General features: G+C 42.9%; 1 protein-coding gene across 1 annotated transcript in view; it reads right to left on the minus strand.

The window, feature by feature from the left end:
* Positions 1 to 26,148, minus strand: part of LOC106599430 (laminin subunit gamma-1) — a 75,774-nt gene that overhangs the window by 6,790 nt on the left and 42,836 nt on the right. The window contains exons 2-22 of the mRNA XM_014190665.2: positions 20,088 to 20,392; positions 17,212 to 17,342; positions 15,230 to 15,399; positions 14,399 to 14,587; positions 12,009 to 12,126; positions 11,263 to 11,361; positions 8,396 to 8,532; positions 8,110 to 8,229; positions 7,707 to 7,896; positions 7,390 to 7,502; positions 6,471 to 6,692; positions 5,767 to 5,955; positions 5,331 to 5,576; positions 4,502 to 4,655; positions 4,127 to 4,269; positions 3,681 to 3,859; positions 3,305 to 3,461; positions 1,381 to 1,586; positions 943 to 1,022; positions 549 to 686; positions 228 to 372 (exon numbers count right to left, since the gene is read on the minus strand). Of these exons, the coding sequence (XP_014046140.2) occupies positions 228 to 372; positions 549 to 686; positions 943 to 1,022; positions 1,381 to 1,586; positions 3,305 to 3,461; positions 3,681 to 3,859; positions 4,127 to 4,269; positions 4,502 to 4,655; positions 5,331 to 5,576; positions 5,767 to 5,955; positions 6,471 to 6,692; positions 7,390 to 7,502; positions 7,707 to 7,896; positions 8,110 to 8,229; positions 8,396 to 8,532; positions 11,263 to 11,361; positions 12,009 to 12,126; positions 14,399 to 14,587; positions 15,230 to 15,399; positions 17,212 to 17,342; positions 20,088 to 20,392 (3,431 nt within the window). The remainder of the gene's footprint in view (positions 1 to 227; positions 373 to 548; positions 687 to 942; positions 1,023 to 1,380; positions 1,587 to 3,304; positions 3,462 to 3,680; positions 3,860 to 4,126; positions 4,270 to 4,501; positions 4,656 to 5,330; positions 5,577 to 5,766; positions 5,956 to 6,470; positions 6,693 to 7,389; positions 7,503 to 7,706; positions 7,897 to 8,109; positions 8,230 to 8,395; positions 8,533 to 11,262; positions 11,362 to 12,008; positions 12,127 to 14,398; positions 14,588 to 15,229; positions 15,400 to 17,211; positions 17,343 to 20,087; positions 20,393 to 26,148) is intronic.

Below are 26,148 nucleotides of genomic sequence, written 5' to 3' on the forward strand. Positions count from 1 at the left end.
AGTAACCTGTCACTCACTCAGACTAGGAACATATTTCAAAGGTTTGTTTAATACATAAAATAATTCAAATGATTCCTGATGAGTGTCTGCATCCCAAATGGCTCCTTATTCCATTTCTAGTGCACTACTTTTGACCAGTAGTGCACTATATAGAGAATAGGGTGCCGTTTGGGATGGAGACACTGTCTCCACCTAAAAGAGGGTTACGGTCACTTCATGTAACTGACCTCCAGTGATTTGGTGTTGAAAGGTGGCAGGCTTGTCAGGTTAGCGTAGATCTTTAGGGCTTTGTCGCCTGCCTCCTCTGCCTCAGCATGCACCTTGTTGGCCTGTTTCTCCAGGTTCTTGGCCAGATCCTTTGCCTCATTGTACCTGAGTGGATGAACATGATAGTTCAATTATAAAACTGAGGACGGGATTTGAACCTGTACTAGCTTATAAGACATTTTCCGGACAGGATGAACGTTGGAATGATTTAATTGTCGGTTTTAGGAGAGAGAGAGAGAGAGAGGAATCACAGAAAAGTGCTGTTGCAGACAGTGACATACTTCCTGTTGAGCTCATCAATGTCTTGGTTGGTCTTGCCCTCGCCATCTAGAGTCTTTGTCAGCAGGTTGAGAGCCTTGGTGGACGTGTCGTTGGCATCCTTGGCGATCTTCTCAATTTGATCCGCGTCCATTTTATGTCTGCAGAGGACACAGAGGGATTGGATTTGTTTTTCATAGACGAAGCAGAAAGCTGTCTTTTGGTTTCTTGCAGCGCAAGAATATAATCAAATAATAAGATCAAAAGTGGTGATAAGGGTGTTTATTATTTGGCATGTGCACTTTCCCCCCTCCCACTCAGAAGAATTGCATATCCAGGAAACCAGGGTGGATTGTATGGAGCAATACATTTCAGAGAACAACATAATTATTTCATCATTGTAGCTACAGTCCTTACTTGTTGGCCAGATTGCGAGCCTCCTCTGCCAGAAGGGTCATGTTGTTAGGATCTCCACTGATTGAGGGTGCTTTGATGTCCTGGAGGAGATAAATAATAAAGTAGGGAATCAATGAACTTCCTGTTGTTTCTCTCATGCAGGACGAAGGCATTCATCAGTGTGCTATGGTCGGGAACAAACATGAACTAAGGGTTTATGCAACAAGAACAGTAACAATAAAAATATACTACATCCAAATTTGATAAGGCTGTGAGATCATGCGATCAGTCCTCCAAGTGTCTTAGGTTTCGTCCCAAATGGCATCCTTTTCCCCGATATAATTCACTCCTTTTGACCAGGGCCCTATAAGCAAAAGTGGTGTACTATATAGGGAATAGGGTAACATTCGGGACGCATCCTTAGTTACTTTTTTTTTTATTCATTACTGGATGACCCACCAGTTTGCTGATGGCCTCCTTGGCCTTGTCCAGTTCCTCGCGGGCGCGGCCGATCAGGTCCTCGGCGTCTCGGACCCGGTTGCGGGCCTTGTCGGCCTGGGTTCCGGTGTTGTCCACGGTGTTCCTGATGTTCTGCAGACGATTCCACTGAGTGGTCAGTGTGCTGTTCAGTTTCCCCAGGCGCTCCAGCAGGCCTTTGTCCACATCTGAAAAAACCAAAGCAGCATTCAAATACTCCCATGTAAACTCAGCCAAAAAATAAACATCCTCTCACTGTCAACTGCGTTTATTTTCAGCAAACTTAACATATGTAAACATTTGTATGAACATAAGATTCAACAACAGACATAAACTGAACAAGTTCCACAGACACGTGGCTATCAGAAATGGAATAATGTGTCCCTGAACAAAGGGGGGGGGGGTCAAAATCAAAAGTAACAGTCAGTATCTGGTGTGGCCACCAGCTGCATTAAGTACTGCAGTGCATCTCCTCCGCATGGACTGCAACAGATTTGCCAGTTCTTGTGAGATGTTACCCCACTCTTCCACCAAGGCACCTGCAAGTTCCCAGAAATTTCTGGGGGGAACGGCCCTAGCCCTCACCCTCCGATCCAACAGGTCCCGACGTGCTCAATGGGATTGAGATCCTGGCTCTTCGCTGGCCATGGCAGAACACTGACATCCTGTCTTGCAGGAAATCACGCACAGAACGAGCAGTATGGCTGGTGGCATTGTCATGCTGGAGGGTCATGTCAGGATGACCCTACAGGAAGGGTACCGCATGAGGGAGGAGGATGTCTTCCCTGTAACGCACAGCGTTGAGATTGCCTGCAATGACAACAAGCTCAGTCCGATGATGCTGTGACACACAGCCCCCTCCACCTCCAAATTGATCCCGCTCCAGAGTACAGGCCTCGCTGTAACGCTCATTCCTTCGACGATAAACGCGAATCCGACCATCACCCCTGGTGAGACAAAACCACAACTCGTCAGCGAAGAGCACTTTTTGCCAGTCCTGTCTGGTCCAGCGACGGGTTTGTGTCCATAGGCGACGTTGTTGCCGGTGATGTCTGGTGAGGACCTGCCTTACAACAGGCCTACAAGCCCTCAGTCCAGCCTCTGTACCTGTCCCGCAGGTGTGATGTTTGGATGTACCGATCCTGTGCAGGTGTTGTTACACGTGGTCTGCCCTGTAGCGCTGTCTTAGGCGTCTAACAGTACGGACATTGCAATTTATTGCCCTGGCCACATCTGCAGTCCTCATGCCTCCTTGCAGCATGCCTAAGGCACGTTCACGCAGATGAGCAGGGACCGTGGGTATCTTTCTTTTGGTGTTTTTCAGAGTCAGTAGAAAGGCCTCTTTAGTGTCCTAAGTTTCCATAACTGTGACCTTCATCGCCTACCGTCTGTAAGCTGTTAGTGTCTTAACGACCGTTCCACAGGTGCATGTTCATTAATTGTTTATGGTTCATTGAACAAGCATGGAAAACAGTGTTTAAACCCTTTACAATGAAGATCTGTGAAGTTATTTGGATTTTTAGCAATTATCTTTGAAAGACAGGGTCCTGAAAAAGGGACGTTTCGTTTTTTTTTACTGAGTTTATATATGTACATGTACGGCCCCGGAGACCGGGGTTTAATCCCCGCCTAAATCTTTCAATAAATTTTTTTTTTTTTTAAACTCCACAAATTCATGATTCATTTGATCTAATTCTAGTTGACAAGAACAGCATTGTTTCAACCTAGTGACACCATCAAATTCCCCTCTCGGGACAATAACGTTTGTTTGATTGACCCATTACGTCCTAAAAAATTCACATGATCAATTTCATCTAATGGCTAATGAATAGAACAGCATCTCTTCAAGCAAGCGAGACATTACATGTAAATATCATAAAATCCCTGAAAGGGTCAAGGCTTGCACCTTTGCTGGTCTGAGCCTCATCCAGTAGGTCCATGATGGATTTCTCTGCCTCCTTCAGTCGGTCCTCAAACGCCTTGTCACTCACAGTCTCTGACGTGGAGCCCAGGTTGTCAATCAAAGTCTGCAGATCATGCAGCTTCTGTCTCTGCTGGTTCACCTACGTAAGAGTAAAACCACAAGCTTAGAGTGGGTTCCTATGCAGCTGTACAGACATGTTAAGCACACTCAACTTTATTAAATATATATTTTAAGGATATTTGAAGTTTATTGGACAGAGACAGTGGAGAGACTGGAAAGGACGGAGAAGAGATGGTGTGATACAACTCAACTTTGACAAGATAATCAATCCACTGACGAAAACACCAAGATTCTTTACCTTGTCTCTGACGAGGGAGTAACAGGACGGACACTGCTGGCAGCCGGGAGTAGAACGGTTGTAGAAGTAGTTCTCCTCACACATGTCACACCTGGCTCCCACAAAGCCTGGAAGGCACGCACAGCGGCCATCTTCCTTACACTGGGCCGTCGAGGAGCCCTCTGGGTCACAGTCGCACGCTAGAGAAGACGAAAAATAAAGAGAGATGAGAAACTGGCCAAAATGAAGGAGGCTCTTGAAACATAAGTGTGATTTCAGAGCAGAGGTTGAAAAGATATGACAATAAATCCAGTCAGACAGTCTTCAGGTTATGATGATGTTCTCTTCCCATTAGACCATGTCACAACCTACTGAAGTAATATAGCTGCATGGCTCATTAAGACGCATTCTCAGAGTTTCATCATGTTAACGAGAGATTAAAGAGATTTAAGAAAGAGAAAGCGTACGTTTGCAGCCTGACAATCCGAATCCGAAGAAGTTAACCTCACAACGTTCACAGCGCTGACCGGTGACGCCGGGCTGGCATTCACACTGACCGGAACCGATGTCACACTGACCGTTGGTGGACCCAATAGGATTGCAGTTGCACCTGTCATGATATCAAAGAAGGTCAAGGCACATTACAATTTAGAAACATACCAGCGATCCAAATCCGACAGATAGCGTATTACAGCCCTCTATTTCCAATAAGAAAATAAACAGTTGAGGTACAGTGATCAAAATCAGACAGGTAAAAGCTTCATAGACCTCTATTCCTACTAAGAAACACTTCCACTAAATATCCATATTGAGGTGTTGGCAAAGTGGGTACTGTTACTGACTGTTCACAGCCTGTTCCACTCCGCAGGTTGAAGAAGCCAGGCTGACAGGCGCTGCAGTCCCTGTTGGTGACGTGGGGGAAACACTGGCACTGGCCTGTGACCTGTAGACAGCTGGTCTGTCTGTCCACTGTGCCATATGGAGAGCAGGAGCAGGCTGGGGACAGGGGAGACAAGAGAAACCCATGGCTAACACAGCAAGAATCAGTCACCTCTGTATAGTACAACTATCTGAACTGTACACACGGTACAATGGAACAGAACACTGTCTATTTGGGGACAAGAGGGGGAAGAGACACGCATTAACACAGGAGGGGGGGAAGAGACACGCATTAACACAGGAGGGGGAAGAGACCCCCATTAACACAGGAGGGGGGAAGAGACCCCCATTAACACAGGAGGGGGGGAAGAGACCCCCATTAACACAGGAGGGGGGAAGAGACCCCCATTAACACAGGAGGGGGGGAAGAGACCCCCATTAACACAGGAGGGGGGAAGAGACACCCATTAACACAGGAGGGGGGGAAGAGACCCTCATTAACACAGGAGGGGGGGGAAGAGACCCCCATTAACACAGGAGGGGGGGAAGAGACACCCATTAACACAGGAGGGGGAAGAGACACGCATTACTACCAATAAACACATCAGCCAACATCAGTCACTCTGTATAGTATGTGGAACTTGAGCACACACACACACACACACACACACACACACACACACACACACACACACACACACACACACACACACACACACACACACACACACACACACACACACACACACACACACACACACAAAAGTCATGCTGGTCATTTTCTCGTCTTACCTTTGCACTTGTCGTTGGGGTTGATGGCCAGAGGGTTTCCATAGAAGCCCTCTTTGCAGCGGTCACAGAAGAAGCTGTCTGTGTTGTAGATACACTTGAGGCACTCCCCGGTCTCTCGGTCACAGTTGCCCACAGCGTTGGGGTCGATGTTGTCGCTACACTTACAGGCCCGACAGACCCTCACCTGCCCGTTCTCCCCCAGGGGGTCTCCGAAGAAACCGTCATCACACAGCTCGCAGCGCTTGCCTGCGGAAAAGACGCAATTCATAGTTGTGATTATGAATATCGAATAAAAGCTTCCATACCAACAACTTCTAAACTAAATTAAGAAATAAGTAAATACTACACACAATTTGGAAAAATTATTTATGTTTTTAACTGTGTACTTTAATATTTTGTGAATAAAAAAAGTGTACAGCAAATCATTTATTATTACCTGTGGTTCCAGTAGGACAGTTGGTGCAGACAACTTCCTTGGTCTTGGGCACAACAGCACAAGTGGATCCTCCAGGGCACGGGCAGGGCTTGCAGTCGCTGGAACTCCCCACAGTGGAGTCTCCATAGTAACCGTCTTTACACCTCTCACAACTGAGCCCAGCTGTGTTGTGTTGGCAGTCACACATCCCTTCAAACAGACATGTCAAAAACACACGTCATGCCTCTAGCCGCCACCAGAGGGGAGTCTAAGATGAGAGTTTAAAGGGCCCCACTATTTTTCCATCCAGAGACCTCTTTAGAGTAGATGAGGAGAGAGTAGCCTGCCCATCAGTCATGTTTTAAACCATTTGGCACACAGATAAATCTCTTTATAGCAGTGTGTTATTACTGGATGACAGTGTGATCTGTTACTCTCTGTTCTGTTCCACTGTACTATAAAGGGGACATTTAATGTTGAACCCCCCACGGTTCCAAACACAGACACAATTCGCCAAGCAGATACAAATACAGTCACAGGGGCCCAAGTCTACGGCATGACTCCTGTCTGGGACATTTACCCAACCAGTCAATGTGATGATTGAGGACTTGTCTCTAACCTCTAGTCCTCTGGGCTTTATCGTTTCCCTATGGGCCCGGCTCTAAAGTAGTGCACTACATAGGGAGCCATTTGGGACTCAAGCCTGTCACTGCCATCTCACTGACCTGTGTCGGGGTTGCACGTGTCACTGTGTCCGTTACAGTTGCAGGAGTCACAGGAACTGAAGGGCCCCAGGTCTGGTCTGCTCTTCCTGTATCCCAGGGCGCACCTCTCACAGTGCTGTCCCACGTAGCCTTGAGGGCAGGTACACTTCTCTACCCAGCGAGCCGGGCTCCCGGGACCTCTCCTCGCCGTGATCAGCTTCACATCGTCAAGGTAACCAGCACCTGGGGAACGATGAGCACTGATTCGATCATATCCGTATCTTGTCTTAAGAAAGACCACTAGGCTGAAACGGTGACCAAAGTGCCATGGAATCAAAGATACAGACCACCAACATTCTTGTCTCCCAGCTTTTAATTTTTACCGCATTGATTAGACCTCACTGGTCATGTCTAAAGTAGTGGGATAACTGAATATTACTATATGTCTTTGTTCTTAGAGTTATACGGATATTTGTTCTGAGAGGATCTGATGACTTCAATAACAGGGTAAATCACCACCACGTTGTGTCTTTAGGGGAAATGAGAAAAAAAAATCTGCCATAACCTGCGCACTAATATAATGACTAGGCTGGAGTTTCAACATCCTCTCCGTGATGTCCTCACAACTGATAAAAGGACATGAAATTCAAACTTATCAGTTCGCTAGACCTAACCAACTTGCCGCTTGTCATGGTCCAATTCGACAGATACTACTGTAGTCCTACGCCCATATTTATAAAGCGTCTATAAGTAGCAGTGCTGACCTAGGATCCGTTTTCTTGAGTTTTAGATCATAATACATAAGATTATATGGACAGGGGAAACATGATCATAGATCAGTAGTCCTACTCTGAGATGCTTTATGAAAACAGGCCCTGAACCAGGATGTATGCATGGTTTACATAGTGAAATGAGGTGAGGTGGAAGAGTGAGCGCATACTTCTCTCGCTGTAGGTGCCACGGATCTTGATGGACGTCAGATTGTGCAGAAGCTTCTGGAACTCTGAGTGAGTGAGGGTGGGCCTCCAGGGGTAGTCTGTGCTGTCGTGGAGCCTGACAGGAAGAAAAAAAACAGTTAGTGGGGCATTCACAACATCAGATAACATACGACAACTTTATGCGTTTGCTTTGTAACAATTTCTAAATTATGTTATTACAACAGAATATGCTGTAAAAAGCCAACTTCAAATTATGAACTTTTGTTGTGCTGGTATTTTATACACATCTCTGGGTTATGTCTGTATGATTTCCACACACCTGAACACAAACGTCTGCATGTTCTCTCCAGGATAGGCATTTCCCTGAGCAATGAGAGGCACAGCCACTCTGAGACCAGCCCCCTCCAGAACCACATCCTCGGCTGAGAGGCGTGTGTCTCTCCTGTCCACCCGGAAGTTCAGGGTGAGATTCTGGCCATAGCTCAGCAGCTGATTGCCCAGGAACCTCTCTACAGTAATGAGATAACAAAAAAATACTTGTTAGGATCACTTCAACAATGTCGCCACAATTTAGATAAGACACCATCTCCCATAGGTCTTTGGGGCAATCACACGGTTTCCCCATAGGCTCACTTAAATGAAGTCCTCAAATAGTAAAACAATTTTTTTTAAATGCATCTTTCACCCCAAATCGTTTTGAGTTAGTGTCAGTCACACAGTACCTGGAGCCACAAAGTACATTGGGAAGTAGTCATCGGAGATGAGGGAGATCTCTCCACCAGCGGACCACTGGACTGAAACACTGGAGCCGTCACGCTGCTGGCCTGTCCACCGCTCATCATCTAGGAACAGGTTTCAAATTTGTTACATTCAATTCTATCAAATAACTTTACATCACAAATACCTGTATACTTTCGGAATATTTCTAGAAACTTCCTCCAGCATAATAAAATGTAAGCCTCGTCCGAGCCAGAACTGCCCACAATGAAAAGGTGTGTATGGGCTCACCTCGGTCGAAGGTGGAGGAGACTGTGTCAATGCTGTAGCCTTCAGCGCTGTCACAGACAGAGGAATGCTGGAAGCAGAAGCACGGAGTGCAACCCTGAGGGTTCTGCGGGTCCATGTTGAAGTAGCCCAGCTTACACCTAAAATAAACCACAGCCTTTTAATTGCAACGTCCATAAAAAATGATATGCGCAATGGGTAAGTCTAAATCTGCAAATAGATAGTCAACATATAGTCAATCGATTTTATAAAAAGTGAACAGTATAAAACTGAGGTAAAATTAGGTTTTAGGATTGGAAACAGTGCCTTCAGAAAGTATTCACACCCCTTGACTTTTTCTACATTTTGTTGTGTTACAGCCTGAATTTAAAATGTGTTAAATTGAGATTCTGTGTCACTGGCCTACACACAATACAACATAACGTCAAAGTGGATTTTTTAAATGTTTTATTACAAATGAAAAGCTGAACTGTCTTGTGTCAATAAGTATTCAACCCCTTTGTTATGGTAAGCCTAAACAAGTTCAGGAGTAAAAATGTGCTTAAGTCACGTAATAAGTTGCATGGACTCACTCTGTGTGCAATAATTGTTTTTAACATGATTTCTGAATGACTACCTCATCTCTGTACCCCACACATACAGATAATTACAAGGTCCCTCAGTCGAGCAGTGTATTTCAAACACAAACGCAACCACAAAGAACAGGGAGGTTTTGCAATACCTTGCAAAGAAGGGTACTCATTGGAAGACGGCTAAAAATGTAAAAAAGAAGACATTGAATATCCCTTTGAGCATGGTGAAGTTATTAATTACACTTTGGATAGTGTATTAATACACCCAGTCACTACAAAGTTACAGGCGTCCTTCCTAACTCAGTCGCCGGCGATGAAGGAAACAACTCAGGGACTTCACCATGAGGCCAACGGTAACTTTAAAACAGTTAAGAGTTTAATGGCTGTGATAGGAGAAAACTGAGGATGGCGCAACAACAATATTGTAGTTACACAACAATACTAACCTAATTGACAGAGTGAAAAGAAGGAAGCCTGTACAGAATAAAATATTCCAAAACATGAATCCTGTTTGCAACAAAGCACCAAAGTAATACTGCAAAGAAATGTGGCAGAGCAATTCAGTTTTTGTCCTGAATACAAAGTAATGTTTGGGGAAAATCCAATACAACACAGTACTGAGTACCACTCTCCATATTTTCAAGCATAGTGGTGGCTGCATCATGTTATGGGTATGCTTGTAATAGTTAAGGACTAGGGAGTTTTCAGGATAAAAAAGAAACTGAATGGAGCTAAGCACAGGCAGAATCCTAGAGGAAAACCTGGTTCAGTCTGCTTTCCACCAGACACAGGGAGATGAATTCACCTTTCAGCAGGACAATAACCTAAAACACAAGGCCAAATACACACTGGAGTTGCTTACCAAAACATTGAATGTTCCCGAGTGGCCGAGTTACAGTTTTGACTTAAATGTACTTGAAAATCTATGGCAAGACTTGAAAATGGCCGTCTAGCAACGATCAACACCCAACTTCACAGAGCTCGAAGAATTAAAAAAAAATACATTTGCAAATATGGTACAATCCAGGTGTGAAATGCTCACCGAGACTTACCCAGAAAGACTCACAGGTGTAATCGCGACCAAAGGTGATTATGACATGTATTGACTCAGGGGTGTGAATACTTATGTAGCCAAGGAGTATGAATACTTTCTGAAGGCACTGTATGTGAAACTATTGACATTCAGTTTGAGACGTAGCTTATATTCTATAATGAGTCCTACATTGCCTTTCGAGTCCTCATATGATATGGGTATACATTTCAACAGAGATTAATCTGTCAACGCATTTTAATCGAATGACAGCCAGGGAGAATGACAATTTATTAGACTGTGAAACTGCTGTCGCCTAAAAGGCAGACAGACAAACACCGGTCTGTAATTTCAGTCTCTTGTTGTGAGTGACCATGCAGCATCTGACAAACTGTAGTGTGCCAAATGGCATCCTATTCCTTATATGGTGCACTACTTTTGACCAGGCCACATTATAGGGAATAGGGTGCTATTTGGGACAAACCTACACGGGGGGGGGGATCATTCATTCCATCTGTGGCCCAGCTGGGTGGCTGGGAGGAATTTCACCCACCGGCGTCTGTGGAGCTGGGGCTGTGGAGGGGAAAGGTGCTGTTTTTGGGGGTGGGAGATCTGAGGTAGAGGGGTGAGATGGGGTTAGGTGGTGGCCATTGCACAAAGGCAGAGAGAAGAGTGTTCCAGGCAGCAAACAAGCCAGCGGTGACTGGCTGGGTGACTGGGCTTGGGAGAAGCCATAGAAGGCCTGGCTGCCAGTCTGACTCAGTGGGGAGGGGTGAGCAATCTATGGGCTATTTTCTCCTTTGCTGCTAGGGGAACCATGTGGCCGGTCTAATTCCATTTTGCACACATACAGAGCATTCTTTCACTGAGAGGGGTACTCTCCTGTGTTTCTGTGTGTCAGGGGCTGCTTTTAAACATCTGTAGTTCAACATAAGGATGTGATAACAGAAGTGGAGCTGAAATGCTGCAAAGCAAAGTACCTTTAAAACAGTTTACCTCCCCAATGAACAATACTGTAAACTGTGTTGCAAAAGCTGAATGGAGCCAACTCGTATCTCACTGCCTAAGTGAGTCTTTTGTAACCCTGTTTCACTCTAAACCCATAAATATTCCCAGACAAAAGACATTCCTAACTGAAAACACACCTTGTTAGAGTATCTTTTTGGTATAAGGACATCATGTTTGTGTGTGTGCTGTCTCTCTGTGTTGTGTGTGTGTCTGTGTAATGAATCCCTGTGGTGGAGAGAGCGAGTAGGTCTGACGCTGACCTGTCACAGCTGAAGCCCTCCACGTTGTCCTTGCACTGGCAACGGCCTGTCTGGACATCACACTCCTGTGTGCTTCCGGAAGGGTTACAGGAGCAAGGTCTGGATAGCAGAGGGAAGATGGAGGGGAGAGGGGAAGCAGAGCCACTCACATTAACAGCATGGGTCAGACAGCCACCATCTAAAGCAGACGTGCTGCGAGCCTGTTTATTTCCTTAAATAAAGTAAAAGGACAATTGCTGGCCTGGCGCAGAACTCTAAACTGCATCCAAAATGGTATCCTATTCCCTCTATAGTGCACTACTTATGAACAGAGCCCTGGTCAAAAGTAGTGCGCTATATTGGGAGTAGGGTCCCGAGTGGCACAGCATCTCAGTACAAGAGGCGTCACTACAGTCCCTGGTTCGAATCCAGGATGTATCACATCCGGCTGTGATAGGGCGGCACACAATTGGCCCAGCGTCGTCCAGGTTTGGCTAGAGTAGGCCGTCATTGTAAATAACAATTTGTTCTTAACTGACTTACCAAGTTAAATAAAGGTTACATTAAAAAAATATATATTTGGGATACACCCTAAAATTGACAGGCTCCATCTCACTCCCAAATAAACACATGAAGCGCAAACGATAAATACATTAGAAGGAACCATAATAAAACGTTAAGATTGTTTGATCTGGAGCAGTAAAAAGATAAATATGACATGCCGAGTGGCTGGTAAGAGTGATTGGCTTGTTAATGCTGGTTTTTACCTGCAGCCTGCTTCGGTCAATGTGTGAAAGCCAGGTTGGCAGCGGTCACACTTGTCCCCCATCACACCTGGTTTACAGCTGCAGCGTCCCGTGTTGTCACACTGAGTGGCCAGAGAGCCTGGCAGTAGAGAGGAAATAGAAGCACAGACCAACCTCAGTTCAAACATTTCAGCACACTGCTACACACAGAGGTCGACCGACTAGGATTTTTCAACGCCGATACCGATTATTGGAAGACCAAAAAAAGCCGGTACCGATTAAATCGGCCAGTTTTTATATATATTTGTAATAATGACAATTACAACAATACTGAATGAACAATGAACCCTTTTATTTTAACTTAATATAATACATAAATAAAATCTATTTAGTCTCAAATAAATAATGAAACATGTTCAATTTGGTTCAAATAATGCAAAAACACAGTGTAGGAGAAGAAAGTAAAAGTGCAATATGTGCCATGTAAAAAAGCTAACGTTTAAGTTCCTTGCTCAGAACATGAGAACATATGAAAGCTGGTGGTTCAATATTCCCACTTCTGTAATATTCCCAGCAAAATAAGTTTTAGGTTGTAGTTATAGGAATTATGATGCGTCAACTATTTCTCTCTATACCATTTGTATTTCATTTACCTTTGACTATTGGATGTTCTTATAGGCACTTTAGTATTACCAGCCTAATCTCGGGAGTTGATAGGCTTGAAGTCATAAACAGCGCGGTGAATCAAGCATTGCTAAGAGCTGCTCGCAAACGCAGTAAAGTGCTGTTTGAATGCTCACCGCTCAGTCAGACTGCTCCTTCAAATATCAAATCATAGACTTAATTATAATATAATAAAAACACAGTAATACGAGCCTTAGGTCATTAATATGGTCAAATCCAGAAACTATCATTTCGAAAACCAAATGTTTATTCTTTCAATGAAATACAGAACCGTTCTGTATTTTATCGAACGGGTGGCAACACGAAGTCTAAATATTGCTGTTACATTGCACAACCTTCAATGTTATGTGATAATTATGTAAAATTCAGTCAAATTAATTATGGACTTTCTTAGGAAGAAACACAGTTTGCAACGAGACAGGCGGCCCAAACTGTTACATATACACTGACTCTGCTTGCACTGAATGCAAGAGAAGTGACATAATTATCCTAGTTAATATTGCCTGCTAACATGCATTTATTTTAACTAAATATGCAGGTTTAAAAAAAATATACTTCTGTGTACTGATTTTAATAAAGGCATTGATGTTTATGGTTAGGTACATTTGTGCAATGAATGCGCTTTTGTTAAATCATCACCCGTTTGGCAAAGTTGAAGTAGGCTGTGATTGGATGAGAAATTAACATGCACCGCATTGATTATATGCAACGCAGGACAAGCAAGTTAACCTAGTAATATCATCAACCATGTGTAGTTAACTAGTGACTATGTTAAGATTGATAGTTAAGATAAGTTTAATGCTAGCTAGCAACTTACCTTGGCTCATTGCAGCCACAAGGTCCTTTTGACACTGCACTTGCATAACAGGTGGTCAGCCTGCCACACAGTTTCCTCATGGATTGCAATGTAATCGGCATCCAAAAAGGCTGATTACCGATTGTTATGAAAACTTGAAATCGACCTTAATTAAATCGGCCATGCCGATTAATCGGTTGACCTCTAACACACATGCAGACAATCATGTTTTAAGAGCATAGATCATTCACACCACATGCGGACAGTCTTGTTCTAATAACCCGTATTGGCAGCTAAAGCAGTATCGATGTCACATGCGTTTTGCAGTGGTTTTCATTAGGTTACACATCGCACAATAATGGTAGCATACGAGGTTACAAAGCAGAGGATGTATGAAAACGCTGTCGTTTTTCATCCTATAGCTTGTTCTCCATCTTCATTTTAAATAGTCAACATGTTCTCCAGGTCTTTTATTTCCATTACTGATCAAAACAAATTCTCACCCTCTCTTTTGTCTCTCTGCAGCAGAGAGACAAAGGAGCAATATGTTTGGAACATCAAATTACAATAAAATGTCAGTATCAAATCGCAACACATATTGTATCGGCACCTAAGTATCGTGATAGTATCGTATTGTGAGGTCCCTTGCAATTCCCAGCCCTAATTAAGACTTGTGGTTCGTCGCTGAATCCCATAAAACAGCACCAAGGGCAGTCCCTTCACAACAAAGCCTGGCTTCATACTGGACTTATCCTTTAACCCCAATAGAAACAGTACGTCTACATCCCAAATGGCACCCTATTCCCTATGTAGTGCACAACTTTTGACCAGGGCCTATAGCACTCTGGTCAAAAGTAGTGCACTATGTAGGGAATAGAGTGCCATTTTGGATGCACATAAGGATTTATTGGTATAGACTCCAGACACTTACCTACTGGGTTGCAGCTGCAGGGCAGGCAGCGGGTGCCAGATGTGTCTCTGTAGTAGTTGTCCAGGCAGCGCTCACAGTTGGGCCCGTCTGTGTAGTCGGCACAGTTGCGGCAGTGTCCTCCGTGGCTGGTGGCACGGTACAGCTCAGGGTCGAAGTAGCACTCTGCACTCTTGCCATTACAGTTGCACGCTGGGACCACCGGAAAAAGTTGCCATTAGTTTTTGTGTGCGTGAGATCAATGTATGTGTATATTAGGGAGGAAGCAGTAGAATTTAAACTGTCGGATTTCAGAGTGGGAAAAGCATATTTTACATACCAGGCTTTGGTAAACAAGCCCATAACATTTTAGGGACAACGTATGATGGGTTCAATGTATATGTGAGAGGTGGTGGTAGAAACACATACATATATGGAACATCAATATCATACTGAATCTTCCCTGCATTAAAGGGTGGGGCATTTCATTTGGCACATTTCACATATCAGGCATACTTTCCCCTAAATGGCAGATTATGTGGCCTGAAGCAGATTGAGGTGGGTGTGGAAGTGGGTGTGTGAAGTGTGGTGTGGACTGTTCTGAACCGGATGAGTTATGCATTTGCAGTATGATATGAATGTCTGCCCGGCCTGCACAGAAACAGGAAGGATCTCTTGCTATGGGATTTACGCAGACGCTCATCTCTTGGGCTGTGTCCCAAATAGTATCTTATTCCCTATGTAGTGCACTACTTTTGACCAGGGCCCCTGACTAGAGTCCATAGAGCTCTGGTCAAAAGTGGTGCACTACATAGGGAATAGGGTACCATTTGGGATGGCAAGGGACTGACTTACGCAGACACTCGTTAGGGTTATTGGCTGTAGCTCTCCTCCAGGGACGGTCTTTGTAGAACGGCTTGCACACATTGCAGTCATCGCCCTCTGTGTTGTGCTTGCAGTTGCAAACCGGCTTGCCGAAACCGTTGTTTTTCGCACACTCACTCGCATGGCCGTTGCACTTGCACCTGGAACAGCAGAGAACAGTGGAGTCTGTTTGTCATCATGAGAGTTACAATGCACATTTCAAACATCTGGGCCGTATTCACAAAGCCTCTCTGAGTAGGAGGATCAAGTCCCCGCTGTCTATGTCATCTTACTCATTATGATGTAAACGGCAAAACTGATCCTAGATCAGCACTTCTACTCTGAGACGCTTTATGAATATGGTCTCTGACCAGTGGTCTTTTGCACTGGTCTTAGAGGACCTGACTGTAAAAATCAAATGAGACTCAGTTATTGATTAACCTAACAGACCTAATTACTTGGTTAAACAGTTTAACACTCCAACCATATGGTATATCAACTGCATTGATTTTCAGTGCAATCATATAAGTCAGTCACCTTTCTATGCAAGCTTTTTAAGTGGGTGACCTGATACCACATCATAGTAGCATGGTTTTATTTACAGTCATCTACAAATAGGTGTTCATCTATCTACATTTGACAGATAGCAGCAACTTGGACTCCATCTAACACACCACTATTTGTAGCCTACATCTTGTTCGTTTGAAAGTCATTACTCAAAGTGTGTGTTAGGAATCACAAAAACACTTCAAGATAATTTGACTTAATGATCCATCAACAAATACATTCCTATTACACCTTTAGCCAAATCAATTTCAGCACTGGGAGAGTTTTATTTGGACTGATAACTCCATTGCGTTTGCCCAATGCAGAAGGGCTGAACATTCTCCACCTGAGACACCTCGAAAGAGCCCTTCCGAACAAGAGAAGACTTGCATGGCAGCAACATTCGGGTATTGTTTCAAGTGTTCCTTGGCAGCGAAGTGTGGAAAAATTGACAACAGGAAGGAAGACACTATAGCATTAGAGGCCTATTAAACAGAATAGGCCATTTGTTCATCTAAAAAAAACAAAGCAAACCTCCCTCACTGTCTTTTCCATTTTGTAGTACCTGTACTATGAGTCAGATCCATTTTCCACTGAGAATATATAGGCTAGCTGGTAGATGTGCTGACATGGCTGATCAGTGGACCGTGAACTTGGTGCCCTGACAGGTAGAGTAGGCCTACTCCACCCGAGCTTGGACTGGCTTGGTCTTTGGACTCAACTCTGTCGTCATATCGGGGCCCGCCCCATTCCGGCTTCCGTGCACTATAATCCAGCACAACCAGGCCGGAATGCCAACAACGTGGCTGTGTAATGGAAATCTGCTCTATATTTCAAAACAGATTAAGGTGAAAAGACACTGCAGCGGCAAGGGGTCAGTTTAACACGTGTCAGAATCCCCTCTTCTCTTCTGGCTTTTCAGATCAAAACTTGAGAGGGATAGTTTTGTTGGATTCTTGGTTGAGCTGCTGAGAATGAACCCACACAAAGTAAAATGGGGTCAGATATGTGATATGAACTTGATCAAAAGTCATCAGACTACGCTACTTTAGATGTTTGATTTAGCTAACAACACCCAGACAAAAACATCTGTTGTGAGCACTTGAGGTTTGATAATGATCGTGAATTAGACTTTTTTGTGAATCTGCACTGAAGAAAACACGCTGTGTGGCTAGAATTTTATAGGAATAAATTATATGTTGTCATTTTTCTTTTTTATGCTCGAATTTCTAATTCCAAATAAAATAAAAACTTGTACGATGAATTATTCATAGAAAATATACTTGTGTGTGTGAAATTGCTATATTCAATGGTATTGGTAAAATAAAATGGAAAAAATCTGTACACAAGGGAAAAGCCAGGCAGTGGAAGCTGCCAAAAGCTGTTGCAAGATAGAGATAGCATAATGCCGAGGGAACCACTCTCACCTTCCTCCCACTGCAAAGTCTGAGATAGCGTAGTAGTAGGATTTCAGGACCTTGGGATCATTGAAAACTTCATCTCCGAAAGTGTTGAGCCTGTTCAGGGTCACTTTGATATCTGTGGCCGTCACCCATTCCTGAAGAAAAGACAAAAAGGACACAGTGTTAAAATGCAGCCAGGTCAGACTCTACAAACACGTCTGACAGGCCTTGCCTGCTAAATATGTATGGAGAGTTACTAACTTACAACTTTTCTTGACGGAGGAGAAAAGGGAGAGTGTTTTAGAGATTTTAATGTGGACTGCACGATAGGTTTGTTTGACATACAAGGAATTGTTTACATTTTAAATGAGAGATTAAGCCCTATCCCAGGTCCTATTGCAGCCATTTAGAAGAAAAATAAATACAGCTAAACTAATCTAAACCAAACCTCAGACATTCTCATGGAATCAGACTGGTTCTGGAATGAGAAGATAGAAGCCTTTTGTTTGCTTGTTTAGAATTACAGCAGAGGAGGACAAATCCAGAGTAAACAGCAGAAGAGTAACATCTAAGATTGTTCTTTTCCACACATGCAGGTTTAAATAGCCTGTTTTACGTTCAACATTTTAATACACCGTTTTAATTATTTTTGAACAGGAGTTGTAAATGCAGCCAAGTCCAGTGTGCAACATATCGCTTGCACAGGCAAAATTATTTGCCAACAAACATTCTGCAGAATTAGTTGTAGCCTAACTACTACCAGTAGACTAACTCAAAACATATATCAGGCTTGAGTTTTTGCTGACAACAGCTCCATGGTTTTGCCACTTATAGCCTAACTCTACTAGAACAGTCTGACACATCCATAGGGCAGCCATGAGTCAGAGCAGGTTCCGTCTGTCTCAGGCACGGGGCCAAAGGCTCTGCTCGTCTACCCCTTTGACTTCTCTGGCACTATCACTCCATCCGCTTATACGCCATCGTTCAAAGGTTTTGGGTCACTTCAAAATGTCCTTGTTTTTGAAATAAAAGGCACATTTTTTTGTCCATTAAAATAACATCAAATGAACGGAGCAAAGTACAGAGAGATCCTTCTTGAAAACCTGCTCCAGAGTGCTCAGGATTTCAGACTGGAGCGAAGGTTCACCTTCCAACAGGACATTACCCTATGCACACAGCCAAGATAACACATGCCCTTGAGTGGCCCAGCCAAAGCCCGGACTAAAAAATTGCTGTGCAGCGACGCTCCCCATCCAACCTGACAGAGCATGACAGGATCTGCAGAGAAGAATGGGAGAAACTCCCCAAACTACAGGCCAAGCTTGTAGCGTCATACCCAAGAAGACTCAAGGCTGTAATCGCTGTTTTTTATACATTCGCTAAAATGTATAAAAACCTGTGCTTGCTTTGTCATTATGGGGTATTTTGTGTAGACGGATGAGGGGGAAAAACAACTTAATACATTTTAGAATAAGGCTATAAAGTATCAAAATGTGGAAAAAGTCAAGGTGTCTAAATACTTTCCGAATGCACTGTATAGCTTGATGAATTATGTAAAGTTTTTTTCTGTTCATTACCTGTAGGCTATATTTTCTGTATACAGAGTTAGCCCAATATTAAAATGTTTTGGTAGATTGTTGTTGTTGTATGAAAAATATTCCATATCCTGAGGAATCTTAAACAATCATTCAAATATTACATAGACTCCACTTAACAAACAACTATCCCTGCAACGTAGCCCTATGACGCCTCAAAGGTATCCATTCCAAAAAGAGTCTTGGGCTTTGGTATAAATAGCTATGTCACACGAGAAAGTCAAATATGGAAGTATATGGCGCCAGAGCTAAATTTGTTCATTTGCTAGAGATAGTGCATTACATTTGAAAGCCAGGGTATTCTACACAGGCGGAAAAAAGCATGAACAACCAATAGCAGATAAATACGTACTATGAGTCACGAGCTGACTAGTTTTTGTAAAAACAAGAATAATAAAAACGTTAAAATATATCTGAAATTACCAGGCATCAGCGGACTACTTTTAATTAAGAAAGCACTCAAGATAAACCCTTTATATATAAAGACAACTTTCTTACATGAATATAGTAAGTAAGTAGCTGGTTAACCTCTTAAACAGTTAGTCTATAAAATGTTAGTCATTTGGGTTAAAAATCTGATGTAGGTTAGTAGTGATGGGAGGAAAACAAATCGATACAGTTACATATTGTAATATTATATCAACACTTTGATAAAAAAAAAAAAAAACATGTTTTAGCGTTTTTGTTGTTGCTAGGTAGCATTAGCTAACGCTAGTCGGCTGTTCCTGTGCAAAAACTCAGGTATTTTTTCCTAGTTTTTTCGTATCGTGAGGTCCCTGGCAATTTTCCAGCCCTATTGGCTAATAGTATCGTTGTGCTTTGTCTGGAAGCACACACAAAAATTCTCACTTGCTGAAAGCAATGCGCAACAAACATTTCCAGCTGTGCCTCTGTAGAGCCAAATTCAATCAGTACTGTAGTGGGAAATCTGGGGGTGTCACCTAGCAACATGTTGCAACACTTGGCACTGGTCAGGCTCTCACACTTTCCCAACTAGACTAGTGTGCTACTCCCATCCATTGGGCACGCCTGCCAACAGCAAATGTCCAGGCCAATATCTCAAGTATAGGGGCTAACTTATCATTACTCTGTCCACCTACTCTTCCACATCATTGATAGCCTCAACGCTACTGATATATGATGCACTACATACTCTGTGCCTCAGACAACCTTGCAAAAATAAAACAGCCACTCAGGGACACACAAGTCTGAGATCATTCATATGGAGCTGGAACAAAAGCATCACACAATGTTCCTTTATCAAGGTCTCTAGAACGCTGTAAAACAGCAGATGTTTTTCTTTACCTGAAGAACTGGGCTGTTGTCAAAGTTGTAAGCACTGGGCCGGCCTTCAAGGGTGGAGAAGGCGACGTTTCCTCCGGTCAGGGGTGAGATGTCGCTGAACTCGTCTGTACACAGGGCCTGTTGTTCGTCCTGTCCGGTGCGGATGAAGCCCCTGTTGGTCTTCTGGTAGGTCTTCTCACAGGAGCCACTGTAGTACTGGTAAGGCGTCCATGGTCCATCCTCACTTGTGCGCTTGTAGATGGCGAAGCTCTCTGGGCGGCTGGTGTGGAACTTGAGTCGCACGTAAGTGATGTCGAAAGCCTTGCCTGCAGAACAGAAAAGAAACATGAGATTTTTGATACTTTAGCCAAAAGATGAGCGCATGGTTCACAGTGAACAATACAAGCTACCATAACTGTTCCAACTACACAGTTAATAAAGATGAAAAAAAATCTCTTGCACAACGCATGGATAAATATTAAGCTGTTGCTCAATGACCCAAAAAAGCTAATCAGTCACTAAAAGACTTTACAACAAGCCTTTTCCAGATGCATTGTCTGTTTAAACCAAGACAAAGGAGGATTTCCAAAGCTCTCCAGTGTCCTCCAGTAATACTAGAGGGTCTTTTCAAAACCTATTTGGCATGTCTGAGCAGGCTAGGACTTGAAGGGGGATGAACACCAGACTATATGCGCTAAGAGAAATGGTATGGGGAGACGTCATTTATTTTGTGTAAAGAAATGACATGATCTTTCAACACGGCGACAGGGGGTACAATTGTTTGTTTAACAAAGAATTTTCTCTCTAAACAGATCTGCAAAGAAAATAAAAAAATCTATACAGGAACCATTGTGCCGTGCGCAAATATAGGTGAAGCCATGTAACTTACTGAAACATATAGATGTCTCAACTACAGAAGGGCTGGAAGAGAGAGGATTTAAATGAATCAGTTAATTTCTTCCCGAGTGAGTTTTTGTATATGTTGTTGCAGTGACCATGACCTTTGACTTGAGGGACCTCTTAAAGGACAATTCCACCCCAAAATTATCTTTTGGTATTTGTTTCATTAGCCCATTGTTGATATAGTCCGGAAATGTTTGACATGTCAGCAATCAAGTTTTCAAGATCGGCAACTTTCAAAATACAGCCATTATGATGCATTTTGTTGGCTGCATTTCTGTATTTTAAAAGTTATAAGTTATAGTTATAAATAAATATAAATCTCATACGATAGCTCATACTGTAGGGTGTGAACTGGTTTTGTCATGAATTCATGCGTTTACATTGAGATTAAAGTGAATAGTCGAGTATGCTATAAATGTTCTGGAGTGCCTGCTTTGGCCCAGTGAGTGTCCTATTCAAACATAAGACGTACAAATTTTACCTCAACTGGCCTGTGAGTCACCAAACTAGGCGTGGATTTCAACAGGTCTGCTTTAACATCTAGAGCAATCTTTTCAAATGAAAAAAGCAGGAAGGAATAAAATGTTTATTTGCGCTTATACCCATTCGATTGTGTTAAATTTCTCCTCAAATCTATTTAAGTAGAAAAAGAGTTTAGCTTAACACTGAGAAAGTTTCTAATTAAATCATGGAAAAAAACTCAAATCACACACAAGTGCAACGAGACACAGGCATACTTGACTGGTTGACATTCCATAACATGGCATAGACATAAAGAACTTTAAGCTTAACCATTTGTCTGACCTTTTACAACCAATTTGCCCACTCTTTCCACTGGCCACTTCTATTAAGATGCACAGGCATGACACCAAAGCATCTGAATGTGACATTCTGTGAACAAGCAAACTTAAGAGTGCCCGAGCATCGGGGAATCGCACTGGGAACAGACTGTCATTGACATCTAATTTCTAAAACCACCCCCACATCCTCGCAAACAAGACAAACAGCATCTGTTGGCACAGCAATGAAGTGGCAAGCAGAGGCAAACAAAAGGGCCTCTCGTCAACCCAACATGGAAGAGCCACTCAGTGGAGACAAAGGAAGCCTCAACAGTGAATACAGGTGGTCAGGCAGTCACTAGACAAGTAGTCTAGTTCACAGGCAAGGCAAGTCCTGAAGAAAATGAGGAAAGGGCAATGGAAATTATGGTTTAGCCTTGAACAAGGACATGGTTACTCTGGCAGCTGAGGTTTAAATCATTAAGAGAATCTGACTGCTAATAGGTACTTATATCACAGTAGGAGGCCGTTTCTTCTCTTGCTAGAACAAAATATGTACCAGCTGCGTACTGAACTGGTACCGACGAATCTGCCATTGCTACTTGTAGAATTGCAATGCTCCTCAGTGGCCGACAACTTGACTTTGAGCCAATCAGAGAGCACAAACCTCCAAGAGGGGAAACCGACAGGAGTGACAACAAAAATGAAAAAATTAGCGAATTACATTCTAAAGGTTTAGCTAAGGTTATCTAGCCAGCTAAATAATTGGCTATGGGCAGCCACTGGCAGTATGGGATTATGGAGAGTGAATTAAATAGTTTCCTCGTCATCTTGCTAGCTAGTTATCTAGCTGTGGTCATCCGTCTAGTATTAACAACGGCTTTTTACAACAATAGCAACATTAGCACAGGTAGCTAGTTAGCCAACATTGGATACCTACAAAGCAAAATACACAGGGACTCGCATCGCCAAACTAAGCGTAAGAATGCAATGCTACCGCCACCTTCTGGAATGGAGTATTTTAACAAGGCTGATGTGTTCAAAGTCTGTTGACATTTGTTCACAGGCGCTAAGTACTCTCTGCAAGCAAACATTTTACAAATCTTACTGGTGTGTGGGACCGATTAAGAGTCTTGGGTGGCCAAGGTTTGTTCTTAGTACCTTCAACCAAAATGAGTTTTACAGTACACTGTGGCTGTGATTGTCACTGAAGGCCTACTTTCAGCTTTCAAGCCCTAGGTGCATTCTTTCACTGATTAGCTAAAACTGTACAAAGTAATACCCACATGGCCAGCTATGCCCTATAAATGCATCCTTTCAGTGATGTAGGCCTGCAGTAACAAACATCAATAGTGAGCAGGAATAGCTAAGATTTCAGTCTTTACTAAAATTGTCGTCTAATGCAATGATCGAGCTGATGCACTTAAAGATGCACTACGCAGAAATAGCTCCTCCATTTCCTGGTTGCTAAAATTATAACAGTTTGCCTAATTTTAGTTTATGTGACAAAAAAATAACTATAGCGTAGAGCAGGTATTCCCGAACTGGGGTACGCCAAATAAAAATGTAATTCTTTGACTTTTTTTTCTTCTTCGCATTTTCAAACAGCACATTTATATTTTCCAACGGGGCTATAGATTTGGGAGAGTTTTTTTTCTTGCCTGAGTAGCCTCATTTCACTGCCAAAAATAAAATGTCAAAGAATTATGTCAAATACAGGTAGCCTATTCAAATAATTAACATCCAATCACATTAACTGTTACTCTCTTGCAGGAAACCTTCACTCTTTGCACAGACATTTAGAAGCGAAACATGACAATTAGAAAAATAAGCCACGAAAGTTTTTTGAGCGGGAATAAAGACGACTTTCGAGTAGTAAGACATGTATAAAAGCAACATATAACATTCATTAGAAGCGTCTTATATGGTGAGCTACCGAGTGGCTAGGACAGGCAAGCCCCATGATATCGTGGATGACTTAATTCTTCCTGATGCCATGGATGTGGCTGGGACAATGCTAGGGGAAAAGGCCCCCCCAAAAAAACTATACTGACAATGCCTTCATCAAACAACACTGTTTCACAACGCATCAGTGACACAGCAGGAGATGTTCTGAAACAATTACTGCTTCGCATAAGCCAGGGAATTATATGCGTTACAGTTGGATGAGTCAACAGACGTGGCGGGCCTGGCAGACCTGGTATATGTCCGTTACGTTTATGGGAGGTCAATTAAGGAAGACATCCTCTTCTGCAAACCACTGGAAACCAGGACAACCTGAGAGGATATTTTGAAAGTACTGGACAGCTTTGTGACATCAAATGGACGTTGGTGGTCAAGATGTGTTGGCATCTGTACTGATAGAGCAAAAGCCTTGACAGGGAGACATAGTGGAGTAGTACCGCACGTGCAAGCAGTTGCTCCAGACGCCACTTGGGTACACTGCAGCATCCACCGAGAGGCTCTTGCTGCCAAGGGAATGCCTGACAGCTTGAAAGACGTTTTGGACACTACAGTGAAAATGGTTAACTTTGTTAAAGCAAGGCCCCTGAATTTGTGTATTTTCTGCATTATGCAATGATATGGGCAGTGACCATGTAACGCTTTTACAACATACAGAAGGGCGCTGCTTATCAAGGGGCAAAGTATTGACAAGTTTCTTTTTTATATTTTATTTTTTTAAATTGAGAGACGAGCTTAAAGTTCTTTACTGACCATAATTTTCACTTGTCTGACCGCTTGCATAATGATGAGATTCTCACACGACTGGCTTATCTGGGTGATGTTTTTTCTCGCCTGAATGATCTGAATCTAGGATTACAGGGATTCTTCGCAACTATATTCAACACGCGGGACAAAATTGAGGCTATGATTAAGAAGTTGCCTGCATTAACAAGGACAACACACTGGTCTTTCCATCATTGTATGATTTTTTATGTACAAATAAACTCAAACTTTCTGACAATGTCAAATGTGATATAGCGAAGCACCCGAATGAGTTGGGAGCGCAATTACGCAGGTACTTTCCCGAAATGGACGACACAAACAACTTGATTCGTTATCCCTTTCATGCCATGCCTCCAGTCCACTTACAGATATCTGAACAAGAGAGCCTCATCGAAATTGCAACAAGCGGTTCTGTGAAAACTGAATTAAAAAAGAAGCCACTGCCAGATTTCTGGATTGGGCTGTGCTCAGAGTTCCTTGCCTTGGCAAATCGCGCTGTTAAGACACTGATACCCTTTGCAACCATGTACCTATGTGAGAGTGGATTCTCGGCCCTCACTAGCATGAAAACTAAATCCAGGCACAGACTGTGTGTGGAAAATGAAAAGACAGACTCTCCAATACAACCCAACTTTGCAGAGTTATGTGCATCCTTTCAAGCACACCCTTCTCATTAACATGTGGTGAGTTAACAATTTTTGATGAACAAATAAGGTTTTATATGTAAGATGGCTAAATCAAGAGCAAAATAATTGATTATTATTATTTGTGCCCTGGTCCTATAAGAGCTCTTTGTTACTTCCCATGACCCGGGATGTGACAAAAACTCACACTCATTCTTATGTTTAATAAATGTATCGTATAGTGTGTGTGTGGCAGGCTTACAATGATGGCAAAAAACAACATTTGAGAGTGCGCTAACCCTGGTGCTGGAGGGGATATGCAGCTGGAGGTTGAACGTTTGAAGGGGTATGGGACTATAAAACGATTGCATGACAATTAGCTTAGCAACCGCGTGATGCAGCATAACAACGTGAAGACAATTGGTCGACAGTCTGCTGTTTGAGGCGTTATACGTTCCACCATTCATTGCCCAATGGGATTCCTTGTTATCACATAATGTATTGTCTGTTATGAAAAGCACACGCAAGCTGTTCAGTAAGACAAAGTTTTCTTACTGACACCATAATGTAAATTACACTGTTATTCAATACAAAATGTATTGGCTATACATTTCAACTGCAAATGACATGCACTGATGATTGAAAACGTTACTACAGGAAAATACTTGCCACACTGGTTTTAGTCGCACGTTCTAATTTAGCTAGGAGCTAGCTAACAATCTTATCTCATGAATGAAGCACATGGCCTGAATGATAGATCTGCGTCAACTAAATAAATGAATCCACTAACGTAATAGTCCCAGATAGTAACAGTGTTATTTTTGTATTAAGGAGTCTTGACTTTGGTGCCAGTCCAGTGTTCGCACATAAGTAGCACAGATGCAATTTCTATTGCACTCCACACTGCCCTTTCCCACCTGCACAAAAGGAACACTTATGTGAGAATGCTATTCATTGACTACAGCTCAGCGTTCAACACCATAGTACCCTCAAAGCTCATCACTAAGCTAAGGATCCTGGGACTAAACACCTCCCTCTAAAATTGAATCC

The sequence above is a fragment of the Salmo salar genome, chromosome ssa03, assembly GCF_905237065.1.
Source record: "Salmo salar chromosome ssa03, Ssal_v3.1, whole genome shotgun sequence".
In the NCBI taxonomy this organism is placed as follows: Eukaryota; Metazoa; Chordata; class Actinopteri; order Salmoniformes; family Salmonidae; genus Salmo; species Salmo salar.